This window comes from Pyrus communis, chromosome 11 (genome assembly GCF_041283825.1).
Source record: "Pyrus communis isolate YQ-2024b chromosome 11, ASM4128382v1, whole genome shotgun sequence".
Taxonomy (NCBI): domain Eukaryota; kingdom Viridiplantae; phylum Streptophyta; class Magnoliopsida; order Rosales; family Rosaceae; genus Pyrus; species Pyrus communis.
Genome location: NC_142575.1, coordinates 5,564,887 through 5,583,960, shown reverse-complemented (window position 1 = coordinate 5,583,960; position 19,074 = coordinate 5,564,887). Strand labels below are relative to the sequence as shown.

The 19,074-nt window shown below is 35.6% G+C and overlaps 3 protein-coding genes across 7 annotated transcripts; 2 read left to right on the top strand and 1 right to left on the bottom strand.

The window, feature by feature from the left end:
• Nucleotides 1-3,098: 3,098 nt before the first annotated feature.
• On the top strand, nucleotides 3,099-5,622 carry LOC137743601 (uncharacterized). Of its 2 annotated transcripts, none has more exons than XM_088679946.1 (4): nucleotides 3,099-3,445; nucleotides 3,640-4,308; nucleotides 4,395-5,117; nucleotides 5,385-5,622. In XM_088679946.1, the coding sequence occupies exons 2-4, from the start codon at nucleotides 3,688-3,690 to the stop codon at nucleotides 5,463-5,465; spliced, it is 1,425 nt and encodes a 474-aa protein (XP_088536072.1). In that variant the 5' UTR covers nucleotides 3,099-3,445; nucleotides 3,640-3,687; the 3' UTR covers nucleotides 5,466-5,622. The 2 variants fall into 2 exon arrangements, with proteins under 2 accessions (XP_088536072.1, XP_068339627.2); XM_068483526.2 differs by having other exon boundaries at nucleotides 3,131-3,445; nucleotides 3,650-4,308.
• Nucleotides 5,623-5,742: 120 nt separating this feature from the next.
• LOC137743144 (uncharacterized) lies at nucleotides 5,743-8,917 on the top strand. 2 transcript variants are annotated; one of them, XM_088679944.1, is made up of 4 exons: nucleotides 5,743-5,879; nucleotides 7,149-7,769; nucleotides 7,863-8,549; nucleotides 8,640-8,917. In XM_088679944.1, the coding sequence occupies exons 2-4, from the start codon at nucleotides 7,566-7,568 to the stop codon at nucleotides 8,748-8,750; spliced, it is 1,002 nt and encodes a 333-aa protein (XP_088536070.1). In that variant the 5' UTR covers nucleotides 5,743-5,879; nucleotides 7,149-7,565; the 3' UTR covers nucleotides 8,751-8,917. The 2 variants fall into 2 exon arrangements, with proteins under 2 accessions (XP_088536070.1, XP_088536071.1); XM_088679945.1 differs by having other exon boundaries at nucleotides 8,626-8,780.
• A 4,039-nt stretch (nucleotides 8,918-12,956) lies between these two features.
• LOC137742110 (uncharacterized) lies at nucleotides 12,957-16,981 on the bottom strand. 3 transcript variants are annotated; one of them, XM_068481862.2, is made up of 5 exons: nucleotides 16,806-16,981; nucleotides 16,656-16,728; nucleotides 14,111-14,737; nucleotides 13,342-14,004; nucleotides 12,957-13,225 (listed from the first exon to the last, which is right to left on the bottom strand). In XM_068481862.2, exons 3-5 carry the CDS (start codon nucleotides 14,732-14,734, stop codon nucleotides 13,112-13,114), a joined length of 1,401 nt encoding a protein of 466 aa, XP_068337963.2. In that variant the 5' UTR covers nucleotides 14,735-14,737; nucleotides 16,656-16,728; nucleotides 16,806-16,981; the 3' UTR covers nucleotides 12,957-13,111. The 3 variants fall into 3 exon arrangements, with proteins under 3 accessions (XP_068337963.2, XP_068337965.2, XP_088535891.1); XM_068481864.2 differs by lacking the exon at nucleotides 16,656-16,728 and having other exon boundaries at nucleotides 16,806-16,972; XM_088679765.1 differs by lacking the exons at nucleotides 16,656-16,728; nucleotides 16,806-16,981 and adding an exon at nucleotides 15,575-15,648.
• Nucleotides 16,982-19,074: the final 2,093 nt, after the last annotated feature.

The following is a 19,074-nucleotide window of genomic DNA, read 5'->3' as shown; positions in this document are numbered from 1 at the left end:
AGGATATTGTGTGCGCTTCAAATTTTCTCTCTTGCGCATGGATTTTGTGCATGAGTTGTGCATGCCCCGATTGGGTCCAATGACTTCATATCGGCACTACCACAACAACAATCTGATATCATAATGGGATTCATGATTACTCTTCAATTCTTCATCCAAGTTTAGATTTGGTCCCAAACTTTCATCATAGTTTATATTTGGTTGTTTAACAAATATTTAGAATTCGAAATGTGTGACGCACATATTTACTACATCATCAAACTAACTAAATTTTTGACAAAAGTTTATGACAGGCATAGTGGTGCAAATTTTGATAATTTCAAGGACAAATTGTAAACTAATGTGAAGATTCAGGCACCAATTCTAAATTTGTAAGTTTTCTTTTACATGATAATATATTATCATTAGGACTGGTTACTCGAACGAAATTCCAAATTGATATTAACATACTGAACAGCTAACTAGTGTAACTCACGTCTACTTTGTTTCTTGATTTTCTCATCGGAAGTGAATAACGTGTCATCCTAATTTCTTGGAATGGCCAAACAGCCGATTAAAAAAAATTCGAAAAATTTAGTTATTGAAAGTGTAATGTTGGACCGAACTCTATTACACTTTGATTCTGGTTTGATTTGGCCTATATGTTTATTAACAGTTTGGGATCCGAATAGATATTAACATAGTGCTACAAGAAAGGATGTGCTGTCAACTTATTCAAGTAGTATCTCTTATAAGACACCTGCGAAAGTTGTTAACCTTAAACTTAACTACTCCGAGTCCTGGTGTTCTTCTCGGCATGGATTTGTAACTGGATCGTCAATGTTTATGAAAACTGACAGTGTTAGTCAGGCCTCTGTCTCCCCTCGTTGACGTTTCTGTTCTAAACGAATTGCAGGTACCTTTCTCTGACATCGAGTCCCAAACTGTTCATGTTGGCAGGGAGGAGGTTAGTCATCGCTTTCGTACTTTTTCTTCGCTGCTTTCTTTGTTCTCGATTTTTAGATTCATTTACACTTCACGCTTGAGATATCAAAACTATTCATTTAATTTTTTTGCTTCTAGTTTTTAAGCTTCAAAGTATTTTTATAGGAGAAATTAGGTTCTCATCCTTCTTTTTGCTGCTACATTGATTAAAATTCTATTCATTTTCAATTTTTGATCAAGGTCTTTGTTTATTAATAACATCATTTACACTTCACGCTTGAGATATCAAAACTATTCATTTAATTTTTTTGCTTCTAGTTTTTAAGCTTCAAAGTATTTTTATAGGAGAAATTAGGTTCTCATCCTTCTTTTTGCTGCTACATTGATTAAAATTCTATTCATTTTCAATTTTTGATCCTTGTGTATTAATAACATCATTAATTATTTCAATAATAAAATATTTTTTTTATTTCTAAATATATTCATTTAATGTTAAAAATGTTACAATTACTATATTTATATTTATGAATAATTTTTTTTATCATATATTTTTAGTTTTAGTTTGTACCCTTTTTTAATTTGTACCAATTTTCTTTTTAGTTTTAATTTGTACCCATATATTAATTTCTTTTTGTGCCCATATTTTTTAAAGTTATTTGTATTTGTACCCATATTTTTTTTATTTGTACTTTTAATTTTGCAAAATGTACCCATGCTAATTATAAGTACCCATTCATATAAAACTTTTTAATCTTAAAATGTACTCATTCTTAAATATACCAATTTGTTATATGTAAAATGTACCTTTTTTTTATATATATATATAATCTATTCAATTTTTTTCTAATCCATTTTTAAACTTATATGGGTACATTAATTCTTTTTTCTTTGATTTTAAAATGTATCTATGTCAAGTTTAATCGAAGAAATTTACTAATGTTATTAAGCGTAATACCTTCTTTTGTTTTGTGATTTTGAAGAATGTACCCATGTTTTGATACAATAATTTTTTTGGTTAATTTTGATGAATGTACCCATGTTTATATATATACACACACAATAGTATATTTATATTTTAATATTTTTAACCCACAAATTATGATTTTTTATTTAAAATCTCATTTATATAAACAACTAAAATTTCTAATTTTTAATTTAAAAAATATAGTAACGTGCATAGAAATAAATTATCACATTAATTTCAGAGACCTCGATCAAAAATTAAAAACTAACAAGGTTTCAATCAAATAATATTCATAGCTAAGGACCGCATCCAAAGTCTCCCATTTTTATATGGTGTTACTGTGCTGTTCTAATTGTTGTTTCTCTCTTGTATTGTTACTTGCTGCAGGCTGTTCATCTTATGGTGACTTCGTTTCTTCTGTGACTCTGCTCTCACCATGTCTTCCTTAGGCAGCCAAGGACAAAGAGCAATGACTTGAGCTAGGTCATCCGATATCTGGAAGATGATGATGCTTTCGTTTCTGCAAACTGGAATTGATCGGACCAGTAAATGATACAATTTTGTTTCAAGTTTTTCAGTACTGTTGTATGCCCTCCTTTTGGGGTTGCAAAATTATTATTCTATATATTTTTGGTATTCTCGCGATATTGCTCGTGGATTCTGTTGTCTTTTGAAGTTAGTGACGACATTTTGGCTATCAAATTCTATGTATCAAAATATTTTTAATATCAAATCTTCCATCTACTCATTGACTACCATTGACTATATTAGCAAATCAATTAAATTGATAGTGCTTATTCTTTTGATCTGAGGTCGGATTTTTTTTTTCTTTTCTTTTTGCTTTTGATCCCAATATTGTTATACTGCGTCCTCTAAATTAATGATAATTCATTTATTCGAGTTGTACTCTTCACTACGAGAGCAAGTGAACATGGGTGAAGACGACATTGGAATCAGAATTTGTATGATAAAATTACGAGATTGTACGAGGAATCTCAATTATTAAAGATTAGTGTGAGGTCCACGTTTTTGGTATTAACCGAGGCTTTCTCTTGAGAGTTCTTACCGACAAGAAAATTTTCAATGTGTTAAAAATACAACTCGATATATTAAGTACAATAATACAATTTGTTGAACACTTCAAAAAAAAAATTTAACAAATTATTTTATGATAATTGTTATATCGAGCTGTCTTTTGAAAAAGCTTCTCCTAACCAATACCTTTCTCTTCCTTTTTCCTTTTCCTTTTCCTTTTTCCGTCCTTCCACTCTCCTTCGTTTTCTCTGTTTTCCACTCATTGTCTCTGTTTTCCACGCAGACCTGTCTCTCCTCCCTCACGCTCTCTCTCCCGCTCTCACTGTGCAGAGCACTGTGAACACACGGTGCACAGCCCTCCCGGCAAACCAAGTACACCACCAGCTTCTTCTCGTCCTCGCGAACCCAGAACAAGCAGCCTCGCCTTGAATTTCCTTTCCGACGACTTTCCGACTATTTTCCGTCCAAACCCAGGCGAGTTAGCCATTGTGAAGGGAACCAATCTGTTCGTCTCGTTCCAAGGTATGATTTTGGTTCTCGAATCATTCAATTTGATTGATAAATGACAAAGTGATGAAGATAGAATTATATTCGGCGCAAATTTGATAGAATTTACTTGTAATGTTGTTGGGATATTTTTAAATGTTTTATCGGAAATTACTTCTCTGTATGTTATATTATGTGTTATGGATTTTCACCTTGACTTTATATTCAAGTTTGGAGCAGGGAAACAACATTTAAATAATCAGCTCCGTTTCGCATCCATGGCCGCTCAATCTCCGAAAAGTTTTAGCTTGAAGGCAATTGTGCACAAGGACAGTAACAGAGTTCTCTTCGTAGAGTCAGATAATTATTTTGTTGATGTTCTCTTTAGTTTCTTGACAATGCCTATGGGGACAATTGTTGGGCTTTCCGATAGTCATTTGCCTCCAATGCGAGTCGGTTGCATGAACAATTTATATGAAAGTGTCGAGAATATTGATCTACAGCTTTTGAAAACCGAAGAATGTCGTGCCATGTTGTTGCATCCTCGCAATGCTGCTGAATCCCTTTTAAGGTGCCTCAAATTGAAAATTGATGATAGTGAGCCCATGCATTACTTGTGCGATAACCCGTGTTGCGCCCTTTATAGAAACAGTTTTAGTTATTATGCAAGTGTTCCTTGCTGTGGTTGCGGCAAGCTGATGGATCTGGGGGTCAATTTTTTAGTAAAAGGCGGTCGAGTTGGTGGGGTTTTTGTGGACGGACTAGACAAATTTATAATTAGTGATGATTTACAAGTGATGCTCCCGTTTACTTCTGAGTTCTCTTCTTATCTTTCGAAGTGTGGAGTCGTGGATCTAAATGATATCGAAGAGCTGACATTCAATGTAGGAGTTGATGAGGTAATTATAGGTCAATATTGACAAATTATCTAATCTTTTTAGAACTGAAACGCCAGGGTTGGTTTCTGATCTTTGACTTTTGCTAGGTTGTGAGTCTGCTAATGGGTTCGTTAGTCTTGAAGACACCATTTACTGAAACTCTGCTGAAGCCTAAACCGGAATCCCAGTTGGTTGATATCAATAAAGCGCGTGAGCAAAAAATATCTATAATTTCTAAAGTGGCTAGAGGCACCAATGATACCGAAACAAATGTTGTTGTTAACCTTATAGTTAGCAAATCTACTAAGAGGGTTTGTTATGCAGAAGCAGGGGCGGATTTTGTTAATCTTCTTTTCAGTTTCCTAGCTGTTCCACTTGGGTTTATACTAAAGCAGATGGCGGATGATTCTTCTTGGACAGGATGTATCGATAACTTGTACAAGAGTGTGGAAGATATTGATGGGAAATACCTGAAGTCAATTGACCATAGAACAATGCTGCTTAATCCCAAGCTTGCCCACGGTTTTAGCTATGCTAACTATCCTTTCGGGATTGAAGAAGCCACTATATACACCCCTATAAAATCAGAAACACCAATTTTTGTTGACCCCAAATCTCCCTATCATGAAGATGGATGTGTTGATGGATGTGTGGATGGATGTGTGGATGGATGTGTTGATGGATTCTTGAAAGATCCAGTGATGTTCATGGTAACTGATAACCTGATCGTACGACCCCTATCACCAATGTTTGGCTTGTCCATTCTGAAGCAATTGAATGTGCCGATCACTGACATTGAAGTGCAAACTGTGAATCTTGGCAAGGTGGAGGTGAGTTACGATTTTGCAATTTCTAGTTTACTGAATGAACCCTTGGTTTTCAATTGTGTTTGGAATTGTAAACATTTATCTCTCCATAGACTTGCCAATACACAACCTTTGTGCATCAACTCACTTGTTTGTACACTCCGATCCATTGCCCTTCCTTCGTCTTTTCAAATTCTTTATGAACTGTTGAAGGTGGCATGGTTTTCTATTGTGACATTTAATGTCTCATTTATTAGTTGATATTTTTTTTTTTTTTGTTTCTTCCTGCAGGCTGTGTGTCTTTTGGTGGCTGCCCTTTGTTTTGATTCTCCTCTAACTGGTTTCTCTAGGATGACAGATCAAGAACAATGAGGATCACGGTTGCTTGTTTATCTACTTTGGAAGATGATGTATCTTTTGTCGTAGACATGAGAAGTTCGAGTAGATGTTTTGCTGTATGCACTGAATATATGAATATTTGTTATGGATTGTATGTCTAGTTGGTTAATTATTGCTCTAACTTGTATAATGTTCTGAGGTTTCTTGTTACTTTGATCCTGGAAAGTAGGAAATCCCGTAGAATGCATCTGTGAACAATTGTTAGCCTTTCCTGTAGCAATTCACTAGAATCACTACCAATGGAAGTCAGTTGAAGTGTTCAAAATATTGATCTACAGACTACAGCATTTCCGAACTAAGGAATGGCCCATGTTGTCGTCTCCCCGCAACGCATCTGAATCCTTTAGTAGTCATGGAAGTGTTCGCGAATTCGTTGCAGTAGTTGTGGTGAGCTGAATGATCTGGGGATCAGTTTGCAATGTGCTACAGTTTGCAGCACTTTTACTGGCATGGAAGGCTCTTTGTTTCTAATTAGCCTTTTAAATTTTTGGATTTTGATTGTTCGTTTTCAATTTAATTTTCCTCCTCAGTCTTTGGTTTTGTTCTTCTTTGTTTCTAATTAGCTTTTCTCCTTATACCCAAGTCCGAGTACCCTCTCGGTAATTTAGATTAGAATTTTTTTTTATTTTTTTTTATTTTTAAGAACTAGCTAGTGGCTACCGTTATGGTAGTGTTAAGAATAGAACTTAGGACAAAGTCGTGTGGAATATTGGTATAGAATTCGTCCTCAACTATTAGGCCACCTGGAGATGGTTTCTGGCGGCCTATTATAGTGGGAAACACCTTTTGTTGTGAGAAGAAACCCTAGCTCCAACTTATCACTTCATACTCTTTCCCATCCGGACTCCAATTCAATTAAATTTGTTCATCATTATCAAAATATGTGCAGTAGAAAAAAAATTATTCACACATTCGGATTTAGGAAAGTCACCAAATCCAAAAGGCGTATATCTCATGTATGTATATGGTCATCTACGGTTTCAAAAATACAATTTGGATTAGATAGAATATCGCTTAAATAAAAAAACAATTGTACGTATAATTAATTTTTATTTAGTCCATTTATAAATCAAATACAATTGTATGTTGGATCATAATTTGGATTACGAGAGGAATATCTATCTAGTCAATGTGATAATGTTGGATCATAATATGAGTTTTATTCTTTACCAAATTCCATTCATCTAAAAATTCATATATAAATACATAAATATATATAATTCATGCTTCTTCTTCAAATATTTCTCAAACAATCAACAGGAAACAATTTTGGGAGTTCAGAGGTTAGTGAAGAACTATCTTGATGAAATGTATATCTTGATCACGCATGTTACTTATCTTGGTTTTCTGAAATTTTTTTCTGTAAAAGTGCTTCATTGAATTTTTAATGTTCTTCTTGACCATCTATCACAAATCGTTATATTTATGGTAGTGATTTTCACCCCTGTTTCTCCTTTTGCACTCCTCCGACTTGTTTTTATCCGTTGATTCTTCTTTGATTTATTCAATCCCAAGGCAATAAAAACATGGAGAAAGAGGAGAAAAAGGGATTGCGTATGTCTATCTTGGTAGTTGATGCTTATTTAGAATCTCTTTTTGTGAAGCAGAAGTTTAATAATAACAATTACTCATTCAGTTTATTATTGTTTCTTGCAGGCCATGGGAGAAAAATCTATGAACAAAATTAGCTTGAAGGTCTTGGTGAACAATTTGACCAACAAAGTCATCTTTGCAGAGTGTGATAGTGATTTTATTGATGTTCTCCTCAGTTTCTTGACAATCCCCATGGGAAAAATTGTTAGGCTTTCCAATCGTTCACAACCCTTAAGAATTGGTTGCATGGACAATTTATATGGAAGTGTTGAAAATCTTGATTTACAGCTTTTTCGAACAGCAGAATGTCGAGACATGTTGCTACATCCCCGCAGTAGAGCTGAAGATCTTTTGATGAACCTGAAACTGAAATACGATCAATTCGAGCCCTCCTGGTACTTTAAATGATCTAACGAATCTTGTCGCAGTCCTATACAAAACTATAGTTATTACGAAACCGTTTGTTGTTGGTGTAAGGGTATGATGAATGTGGAGACCACATTTAAAAGGAAAGAAACCGAAGGTGGTGGGGTTTTTGTTAAAGGACCAGCCAGATTTATAATTAGTGATGATTTACAAGTGCTGCCCCCATTTACTTCTGCAATCTCTTCTTTAGTTGGGTTAAATGGATTTGCGGACTGGAATACCGTTGAGGAGCTGACTTTCGATGTAGGAGCCGATGAGGTAAATCATGTCTTGACATGTTATGCCAAGTTCAATTTTTGAACTGAATGCCGGTTTCTGATCCTTCACTTTTGTTTTGTTTTTCTCTTCCAGGTTTTGAATGTGCTTATGTGCTCATTAGTATCAAAGACACCTCTGTCCGATACTCTCCTGAAGGATAAAACCGTTCCAAACGTGAGCATCGAATATCTTGACGAAGAAATACACATTGAATCTCAAAAGGTGGAGGACAAAATGAATAAGGAAGAACAAAAGATTCCTATCAAGCTTATAGTGAGCAAATCTAAGAAGAAGGTTTGTTATGCAGAAGCCGGGGTGGATTTCGTTACCTTAATCTTCAGTTTCTTGACTCTACCACTAGGGTTTATAGTAAAACAGATGCAAAATAACTCTATGAAAGGTTGCAATGACCGGCTTTACAGAGGTGTCCGCGATCTTGATGAGCAGTACTTGAAGTCATATCTCCACAAGAAAATGTTGCTGAGTCCGGAGCTTCCCCCTAAATATGGCTATGAGAATCATCCTTTGGGAATTGAGGAATCCTCGTATAAAGATATATCTGGCGTGCCCGCGAAAGTGATTGATTTCGTAGACCCCAAATCGCATGACAATGAAGATGTTAAAGCTTGCGGATTCATGAAAGGACCAGAGATGTTCATGGTAACTGACAATCTCAATGTGAGTCCAATATCTGCAATTCTTGGCATGTCGATACTACGCGAAATGAATGTACCTGTCACTGACGTTGAGGTACGAGTTGCTCATGTGGGCGCGGAAGAGGTGAGTTTTCAGACAATAAACTCTTCTTATCAAAACTTTGTTTTGGAAAATTTTCAAATGTTGAACCTTTAGACAGGTTTCTGAACGCAGGCGTTCCGTCTTTTGGTGGCTTCTTTTGTTTGCGACGCTGCTCTAACTAGTGCCTTCCTTGCGAAGCCAAAGCGAGATGGAGAACTGGGATGCCTTGGTTTTCTAAGTTAAGAATAGATCATGCACTTTATTTTTACAAATTTATGCGTCTTCCTTTGAACTTTCATATTTTTTGTGTTATATGCTTATGACTTAATTTTGGGTTTCTTTTATTTAATTATTGCTTTGTGTGTGTGTGTGTTGTTATCATTGTGAAGCTCGTTACGGATTTCTACCAATCATGAATTAGTAACATTAGTTAGTTCAAACCATTTTCAGATAAAACTTTGTCACGCTCCGATCCCGACATACGTCCCGAATCGACACGCGACATCACCAAATACTCGTATATTTAACATACCCATCTCCAGGATATGGCAAATCACAACTCGAGAATCAAATCTCATAGTAAATTTTTTTGTATACTTTATGGTTGCATCTAACCTCCTTGTTAGACTGCCTACGTACCCTCATTAGGGATCAAGCCATACGTGGTTCACCATTTCACTATACTCGAACATTCATCACATAAGTCGTTATGTCCCAACAAAATATCACAATATATATCATGCAATCCTTCAAAGAACAAACGACGAAGCACAATCATATTCTCTTGCCATATTTATCAACAAGTCTAGGCATAACCATAACAACGATATCCAACATAATAATCCCACAAGACGAATAACATTTCCACTTAATCCATCACATAAATCATCATGTTCCCACATAAAATCACAATTCATAGCGTGTAACATATTAAAGAATTAACAAAGCACAATATTATTCTCTAGAAATATTAATCAACTAAAATAATCATAATAACAATACTCATATCCAACGTCATTCCACAATCCCGTCAATTAATCAATTCGTGAATCAAGATGCACAATCTTAGCATTTAATTATGTTAATCAAGCAATGTGATAACAAAACATTTCACGAATTAACCAAGGAACTCTATATAATTTCCCACTTGAATTATGAGTAATAAACATGGTAATTCCAATTTATATTCACAATATCTATTGTGATTAATTCCCATCCACTCGAATTTAGAATTCTAAGATCACCTTAAGGAAATGAACAAGAGCAAAGATTCCGGACCACTCAACGAAATCCAACAATATCGGGTTCTGGACCATTCAATGGAACCAAAATATCAAGCGGTTTCTCATAATATACCCAGACCTGTCATATGTAAAGTCAATGCCTACATTATGGGATTGGTGCACTGGCAAATCAGGCACTCATATAAGCTGTGAGGCTCGGGGGAGTGACAATAATATAAGCATGTGATACAATAATAAAATCAGCCATCAATCACAATTTATAAACCTTGAATATAAATCATTCATAAGAAATTAATACCAAACTTTTGAAAACTCCGAGGAAGTCACCCAATCATCCAACGGTTCGTCTGAAACAATCACAACATCTCATAACCATATTCTCATACACACAATGAAAAGTAGGGTTAGAGCGACACAGTTTGGCTGAAGTCTACATCCTTAATCCAAACTCAATGAAATCCAAGAGGGATTCGATCCCGGATCATTACTCAACGGAATCCAAACCAGGATACGATTTTGGCTCGTCACTCAACAGAATCACGGAGTGGAGTAGGAAGGATTCTGGACCATCACTTAACGGAATCGTGGAGCACAATGCATAACAACCAATCAATGAAACAACACATGAATCAAATTACTTAAGTTACGAAGACTCAACGAACGAGAATGAAATAATGACATAAGCGCTGACACATGTTTCGAAGCAACAAATCCCATGATAATGAGTTAATGGTCCACTACTAGCCCTCACCTTTCATTAAATCAAGCCAATCATACAAAACAAACCATATTCCCAATATGCATGTCAAATCCCACTTCATATAACTACATCGATGACTAAATGTAAAAATTAACAATTTATAGGAAACATAATTATAAAACCCTTTCATATTCACATATATTAAAGTCACTCATATTTCATCATATCATACCATCTATGCAAATCAACCACCTTTCGAATATGCACGTCAATCGCATATCCCGATCATCATCAGTACACAAGCCAAATCATGTTTAATAACATAGGTCTATGGCTAAATATATAATCACATTTCAATATTAATCACATTATAAAACCAAGTCATATTCACAGATGATACCAATATAAGAAATCAAGGTAATAACGATATTACATACTCAAAAACTCTCATATGTCTCCCACAACAACATTTAATGAGGGATCGAACCATCGTTCTGAGGCAGGGTCCATGATCTTACGTCGCTTGCTCCGTAAGATCCAATCACTAGATTTTCACTAGTAAGTTCCTAAGGTCCTTAAACAATATCTACCATAGCATACTAAAATTTAGTGTCAATTCAATGGTAAGATCGTCAATTGTTAGAATAATCAAGCGGCAGACCTTAACGATAATATATTCAACCAACAGAATTTTCATGAATCGAATGTCACACAACGGGAAATTCGATTTTTTCCAAAAATTCTCAAATTTTACAAGAATGAAGATCTCAACAAGTAGAGTAAACTTTATACCTGCGGCCAAGGCCAATTTGGCCGAAAACACCCCAAACTGGCCACGAACCGCCGGGAACTCTAAGGTGGGTGTTCATCAATTCGACTTCCTTAGTGTTCCAACGCCCCTACAACCTATTGGGTCTTGTTCTTAGGTCCAAGGGGAGTTGACTAAGGGCGGTGGTGGGTGGTGAAATTCACCGGAACGATGGAATTACCGTCGAGCACCTCCGGTGCTCCGGTGGAGTTCCTCACGATTTTGGGCCTAACAACCCTCAAATTTGGTTGGAGATCGTAGAGGGGAGGTTATGGAGTAGTTTTCAGGTGTTGGATGGGTGAATTTTCCCTGAAAAATGACAGAAATTGGCCGGAATTAGAACTGGATCGAAATCGGTTTTGTCATGGGTGTGGTCGACAGGAAGAGGGAGGTCTCTCCCCACCTTCTTTTTTTTTTTTCCTTTCTATTGGCTGCTGCCTATCCATTTCCCACCCCCCAAAATCTAATTCGTCCCCTCCTCCTTTTAACTAATTGGTCCCTTAACTCAAATATCTTATTGGCCTCTTACCCACAAAGTGGGAATTAATTAATTCCTAAAATCTATAGTATCACAACTTCAAACGTCTGTAACTATACCTTTATAATCCGGATTCGCAAATAACTTTCGTCTATGCGTTCGTGGGATCGAGCTCTATTCAGAAATATTACTTGTAACCTCAAAAGGTCAACTAGTAAATAATAATTTTCCAAACTTCATTCTATAACTAGTTTAGTGAAAATCTAAATTCAAACAACTTAAAATAAATTCTCGAGAAATAATATAAAATCTCAATAATACAAATACGTAGATTATAACAATGAAATCCAGGAACGGGATTTCACACACTTGGTTGGAGCCTTGGGTGTGAGACTGGAGGAATTTGTTATCAAGGAAGAAGGAAATTTTTGGAAAATATATTCTTACGGATTTCTGCTAATCATGAATTAGTAACATTAGTTAGTTCAAGCCATTTTCAGATAAAACTTTGTCACACTTAGTTGGAGCCTTGGGTGTGAGACTGGAGGAATTTGTTATCAAGGAAGAAGGAAATTTTTGGAAAATATATTTGTAGTGTTTACCTAAATAGGTGTTCATAAGAAGATGGTGGATGTCATTACGTGTTTGTAGCATCTTTCGGACATTTTGAGGAGCACGAGTGAATATATAACGGACAACAAGAGAATTAACGGTGTAAGACACATGAACTAGGACGAGTGGCAACAAAGTGAATTTGCTTTACCAAAAATAGTATTTAAAATAAGAATTTGCTTTACCTAAAATAGTATTTAAATTAAAATCGATTTTTCGATGTATTCGAGCTACCAACTTTATTTACGTTTCTGCAGTATTTAAAAATAAACAGCTTTCTTTCTTCTAATAAGGCATGGCACTGTCACGTGCCTGATTTTGGAGCATGACAAGGCATATGCATTAGAGCAAGAAGAAAGTGAAAACCAAAGAAGAGCGAATGCTATCACCATACTCGTTTTTTTACTCGGAAAGAAATTGCAACTGCAAAAGTCTCGTCTTAGAGGCTCTCCTCGTACGATTCAACACTCTTTTCTTCTTGAGTTATCCATCTCCCACCTCCGATCACAATTTATTCATTTCTTCCTTCAAGGGCTTGAAAAAACTAGCGTGTTAGGGATTCCTAATTGTCTGAAATCAGTAACTAGCACAATGAAAGCACGACACGAAGAGGAAAAAACAGGAATATTATCTGAAAATAGCAAGATCCATCCCTTACATAGTTATGCTAGAAACAGCACAAATTATAGGTCATATAACACAAAACGATGATAGTGCACCAAAAAAGGTACATAAATTTGTGACAGAAAATGCATACTCTTCTTAAATTAGAAAACGTAGGCACCCTAATAAATCTCCAAATCGCTTTGGCTTCGTAAGGAAGACACTAGTTAGAGCATAGGGACAAACAAAAGAAGCCACCAAAAGACGGATAGCCTGCAATGAGAAACATGTCTAAATCATCAACCTTGGAACGAGATGTATAGACTCAAATAAAGAATCACTTTCAAAAGACCAGTGTTTTGATTAGAAGAGTTTATGGTATGACTCACCTCCTCTTTCCCCACATGAGCCACTCGTACCTCAACATCAGTCACAGGTATGTTCAGTTCGCATAGAATTGACATGCCGACAATTGCAGATATCGGACTTACATTGAGACTGTCAGTTACAATGAACATCGTCGGTCCTTTCAAGAATCCACAACCTTTATCATCTTTTTTATGATGGAATTTCAAGTTTACGAAGTCTTTCCATTTATACGATGCTTCCTCAATTCCCAGAAGATGATTCTTGTAGCCAAATCCGGGGAGAAGCTTCGGACTCACCAAGTTTTTCTTGTGTAAATTTGACTTTAAGTACTGCTCATCAAGATCTTGAACACTTCTGTACAGCTGGTCAATGCAACCTTTCAAAGAGTTATGTTGCATTTGTTTTACTACAAACCCAAGTGGAAGGGTCAAGAAACTGAAGAGTAAATTAACAAAATCCTCCCCCACTTCGGCATAGTAAACCTTCTCCTTAGATTTGCTAACTACAAGCTTAATAGAAATCTTTTCTTCTTCCTCATTCTTTTTTCCTCCCACCTCTCGATATTCAATGCATAAATCTTGGTCAAGGTTTTCGTCAATCATGTTTGGTATGGTTTTATCCTTCAGCAGAGTTTCAGTCAGAGGTGTCTTTGACACTAATGAGCGCATAAGCAAATTCAAAACCTGGAAAACAAAAAATAAACAAAAAGTGAAGGATCAGAAACCAGAATTTTAGTTCGAATTGAAAATTTTTAACTTGGCAATACACGTCAGACACATCATCATTTACCTCATCAACTCCCACAATAAAAGTCAGCTCCTCAACGCTATTCCAGCCCATGAGTCCATGGTTCGAAACTAAAGAAGATACTGCACAAGTAAATGGAGGGAGTACCTGTAAATCATCACTAATAATAAACCTCCCTGGTCCTTCCACAAAAACCCCACCACCTTCAGCTTCTTTCGTTGTAAAAATGGTCTCTGTGTTCATCAGACCCCCACAACAACAACGAACAGTTTCATAATAACTAAGGCTTTGTGCAGAACCTGAATTGTGGCAATATCGTTTAGAACACTTAAAGTACCGCGGGGGCTCACATTGATCATATTTCAATTTCAGGTTCCTCAAAAGATCCTCAGCTTCATTGCGGGGATGTAACAACATTTCTCGACATTCTTTAGTTCGAAAAAGCTGTAAATCAAGACTCTCAACACTTCCAAATAAGTTGTCAATGCAACCAATTCCAAAGGATTGCGAATGATGGGAAAGCCTAACAATTGTTCCCATAGGAATTGTCAAGAAACTGAAGAGAACATCAATGAAATCATTATCACACTCAGCGAAAATGACTTTGTTGGTCAAATTGTTCACCAACACCTTCAAGCTAATTTGGTTTTCAGATATTTCTTCCATGGACTGCAAGGAATAATAATGAACTGGAATAAGTATCATTCCTCTATTCAAATCCAACAGCAAATGACAGAATTACCTTCTTTTTTTTTTTTTTTGAACAAGAAATGAATACTTGTGAATTAGGATTAAATCCCTGCTCAGGATATAGAGATTCAAATAATAATAACCAACTACCACAAGAAAATGCAAGTGAGTCATCTAGAATTATACTAAAAAATAAATAAAAAAGGGACCAATCCTCCAAAGAAATTTTCAGCAAACCATGATATATACAATCAAGATTAGACATTTTATCACGTTGGATTTACTAATCCTTTACATATGTTCGTGTTTCTAACCATCCACTCGTTTTTGCTCAATCCCCCGTTATGCTAATACATAAAAAAATGATAGTGAAAACTCAATACGGTTGATCTTTTGAACCCACTTCAAGTCAGGATCACTAATCAACCAATCTTGGGGGAAACGGTCTCTTCTGTTTATGTTTATTTCCGCTTAACTCTCTAACTCTTATGTCACATCTCAGTCCGCATAGCAAGATATTGTCCGCTTTGGGCCACGCCCTCACGGATTTGTTCTTGGATTTCGGCACAAGAACTTCTCAGGGGGTCACCCATCCGAGGACTGCTCTAGCCCAAACTCACCTAACTTCGGAGTTCTTATGGGATCCAGAGCTAGTGAGTTCCCAAAACGCGTCCTTGCAATGGGAGGTGAGCATGTACATATAAGGCATAGAGGATCCTCTCCTCTGGGCGATGTGGGACACTACATCTTATACAGTTGTAACGAAAAATAACAAATCAAGCACACTTGTAGATCAAAATAGTTCACATCACTAACCTCTGAACTCCCACCTCGCAAGATTATTTTGGATTGAATGATTTGAGACTACCACTTTGCAAGGACAAGAGCTTATACGCTAAAAAGAAATGAAGCCTAACTTATATATGAATTCAATGAGATAAATACTAAAGGAAGAAAACTCATACTATCTTCATCACAAATAAGAAATTTGGAAGTTTTCTACATAGCTCATTGTTCGGTGCCACTACAAAATATGGGCACTGCAAACGAAAAGTTAATGGTGCCATACGAGGCTCAAGCCTTAAGGACACCAATATATGTGTCCTATATGGCAACACTGCAGGAACTAAAATATTATTTGGGTCCTGTGCAGGCGTGCATTGTTCATAGGGGCGCAATATGACGTTTTGTGCTCCAAGAGTTAAGCACAAGAGAAATGCTAAGAAGACTTTATATGGATTTTGTCACCTTATGAATTTAGTATAATTCTCATGTCAGCATTATAAAATATTGTGCAACCTTGTCAGATGACTTTCCCAACAATTTTTGTAATTATGCCCTATCAGTTAAATATTAATAAAGAGAAGAGATCCTCTCCGGATCTCTTCCACCAAGGTTACTGGATCAAATGATCCGGACCTTTGAAATTTTATTCAACGGTAAAAAATTATTATAGCTTTTAAAAAATCAAAACAGAAGTGCACCGTTGGATGAAATTTCAAAGACCGGAATCACTTGATCTAGTGGTCTTAGTGGAAGAGCGTACAAATAAAAAATAAAAAATAAAAAATAAAAAATAAAAAATGAAACTCGGGATCATGAAAATATATAAATACTAACTCAGATCTGAAAATATATAAACTCAAATCCAAAAAAGAAACACAAATTCGGATATGATGCTGTTTAAAAAAACCCATATCTGATACACTTACAATCTCTTCTAACCAATTCCTCATACACTTTTACCCTCTTAAATTCCAGCGAAAAAGTTCGAAACTTTCCAATATAAACTCACCACCTCCAAATAATTCACATAAAAAAACACACAGAAATCAAGCCCAGCACTTAGAAATCGAAAGATGGCTACAATTACGGTTCAGCTTTATAGGGTTCTTACCCAAATCCAACAATTTGAACCACTTTCTTACAGCCCACGAACCAAATCTCCCAAACACAACCACGAACCAAGTCTTCAGCATGCAAGTTTAAATCGAATTAGGATCTTGAACCTCAAATGTAAAAGTTAAAATTGAAAAAACCCACTTACATAGACAGGAAGCTCACGATCAGAGGATCACTTTTGCTGTTGGTTAACGGAGAGTCTCCGTTTGGTTGTTTTACAGAGAGTGAACAGAGAGAGAGAGACGTTTGTTTGGTTTTGAGTCTTTGTGTTTTCATTACCCTCGTCCTTACTTTAGCGACTTTACCGAAAAAAGGCACTTTGAATTCCTAACTTTATTTTTAGTTATAATGTAATTTGGAATTTGTGCTGTTGCACTATATTTTATGCCTACTCTTTTTATTTTATCGTAATGAAATTTTAGAATTTATATAAAAAAATATATTTAATGAGATAAGATTTAATTGTTGTTATTGTCGTTACTATCTTCGTATTTTACATATTTTGTAACACATATCAGTAGTAATTCGAATCTTTTGATAAAAATATTGGTTGTCCATTTTAGATTTAAATCACATTAATTTGTAATCATACTCGATTACGCCTTTGGACTATGAAAGGATAAAAAAGGATGCATGAACAATTTGTATTCAGGTGTGAAGGAAATTGACGTACGTGAGTTGCGGTCAGTGCATGTAGAGAAATGTTGTTACTTCCCCACAACGCGGCTGAATCTCATTGCAAGAACCTTGTATTGCAAATTGATCACAATGTCAAGCCAACACAATACTTTGTATGCTCTCTTTGTTGCCTGAACACGGCCACAAGAGAGTTCTTCAGTCATTACCAAGTATCACTTGTCCACAAATTCCATGCGTAGCGCGATTACATTTTTTGTGGATGTTGCAAGCGCCTTTGTAATAGAGTCAGCCAAGCTTCTGACTACCGATGATTTATAACTGATCTCCCCCCTTAGCGAATCAATCGTTTCTTTATTTTCCAATCTTGGGGTCACCATGGGAATATTACCGAGGAGTTGAATTTGAATACTGGAGTTGTTGAGTTGAATTTGCGAGTGTGTGTGTTGTAAGTTGTGAGTGTCAAAGGATATGTACTCGCCGTTTCTTGACATACAAGTAACTTGGTCAATCCGAGTTAATAGTTAAAAAAATTATGGAGCCTTATTTGGTTAGGTTTAGGAGTCCTTATTTAGTGCAATTAATCATGAAAACCTTATTAGTTGACAAAGAATTTGTTACCATTTAGGACTATTATGATACCCGAATTGATATGGAATATCCCATGTATCAGTTGATAGGCCGGATGACATGGATAATTATCAGTATACTAGGAGGTCCCTACACTCACAGTAATTATCCTTGTTTCGTGCTAAACCCTATTCACTAGCAAAGTAACTTACGACTGCTTGAGTGGAGAAGACCCTTCCTGGAACCCTGGCATCATGTTCCTCTTCTACAGATAAGTTTATTTCCTTTTCATGTTGATTTTATTATTGCATTCATGATCCTAATGTCTTTTTGTTGTTCTTATGATTTAAAAAATATCTTACCTCTGGTATCAGAGCCACACAACAAGCTTAGGGTTCGGATAAAGGGGTTCTTTGCGATTGGTTAATTTCAAAATTCTTTTCAACCAATGTGATTCGAGAGCCGTGATATATATAATTCTATTTGGTATGATTTCTAATGACTATAATATATGGACTGGTCTAGGTGGTGACTATGCATACTGCTGCCTTTAAGTTTTCATGAAATTTAATTATTTATTTTTCTTTTTGGCTCTCATTTAATTAGGCCTTGTTTTGGTTCGATTAATCACACTCTTGTGATATGATTTTGGGGTTTTTCTTGCTTTCGCGCTTTTTCTTCTTGTATGGATATGTAACCTTGTATTGTCGAGAAGATCGTGTCATCTATGTTGTGATTTTTCCAGTTATATGAATCAAGTGTCTTTAAATGAATTATCTATCTAATGCCAAAATAAAGAACTAGAAAAAGGGATTGTTGAATCTGGGCAATGAAGTTTTTCTTTCATAACCATGCTTATGTTTTCTGCAAAATTTTTCTTGCAGTTTTTTTTTATCACGTTTACCTGGCCATCAAGATAAACTGAAATTAGGTATACAACTCTAACAAGGTTTGTTGTATGCGACTTTATAGACTCCTATTTGATAATTATGAATTAATAATTAATATATATATATATATATATATATCAAGGTCACTATTGTTTTCGGTGAACGATGACCTAATCTCACCTTGGGTAATATTTTGATTTATTATATAATTTTCTGATTATTAATTTAGTTGATAAATATTACCGGTTTTTATTTGATTATTAGAAAAAAAAAAAAAAAAAAGAGGTTAAAACATGCGAACAGTAAAGGGTTTCTCCC

What these genes read in the sequence shown, in the direction of transcription:
- LOC137743601 (XM_088679946.1), top strand. Translation starts at nt 3,688, where the DNA reads ATGGCCGCTCAATCTCCGAAAAGTTTTAGCTTGAAGGCAATTGTGCAC. An exon ending in TCAATGTAGGAGTTGATGAG is followed by an intron (nt 4,309 to 4,394) that starts GTAATTATAGGT and finishes GACTTTTGCTAG; the next exon opens with GTTGTGAGTCTGCTAATGGG. An exon ending in TGAATCTTGGCAAGGTGGAG is followed by an intron (nt 5,118 to 5,384) that starts GTGAGTTACGAT and finishes TTCTTCCTGCAG; the next exon opens with GCTGTGTGTCTTTTGGTGGC.
- LOC137743144 (XM_088679944.1), top strand. Translation starts at nt 7,566, where the DNA reads ATGATGAATGTGGAGACCACATTTAAAAGGAAAGAAACCGAAGGTGGT. An exon ending in TCGATGTAGGAGCCGATGAG is followed by an intron (nt 7,770 to 7,862) that starts GTAAATCATGTC and finishes TTTCTCTTCCAG; the next exon opens with GTTTTGAATGTGCTTATGTG. An exon ending in CTCATGTGGGCGCGGAAGAG is followed by an intron (nt 8,550 to 8,639) that starts GTGAGTTTTCAG and finishes TTCTGAACGCAG; the next exon opens with GCGTTCCGTCTTTTGGTGGC.
- LOC137742110 (XM_068481862.2), bottom strand. Translation starts at nt 14,734, where the DNA reads ATGGAAGAAATATCTGAAAACCAAATTAGCTTGAAGGTGTTGGTGAAC. An exon ending in TTATTGTGGGAGTTGATGAG is followed by an intron (nt 14,005 to 14,110) that starts GTAAATGATGAT and finishes TTTGTTTTCCAG; the next exon opens with GTTTTGAATTTGCTTATGCG. An exon ending in CTCATGTGGGGAAAGAGGAG is followed by an intron (nt 13,226 to 13,341) that starts GTGAGTCATACC and finishes TTCTCATTGCAG; the next exon opens with GCTATCCGTCTTTTGGTGGC.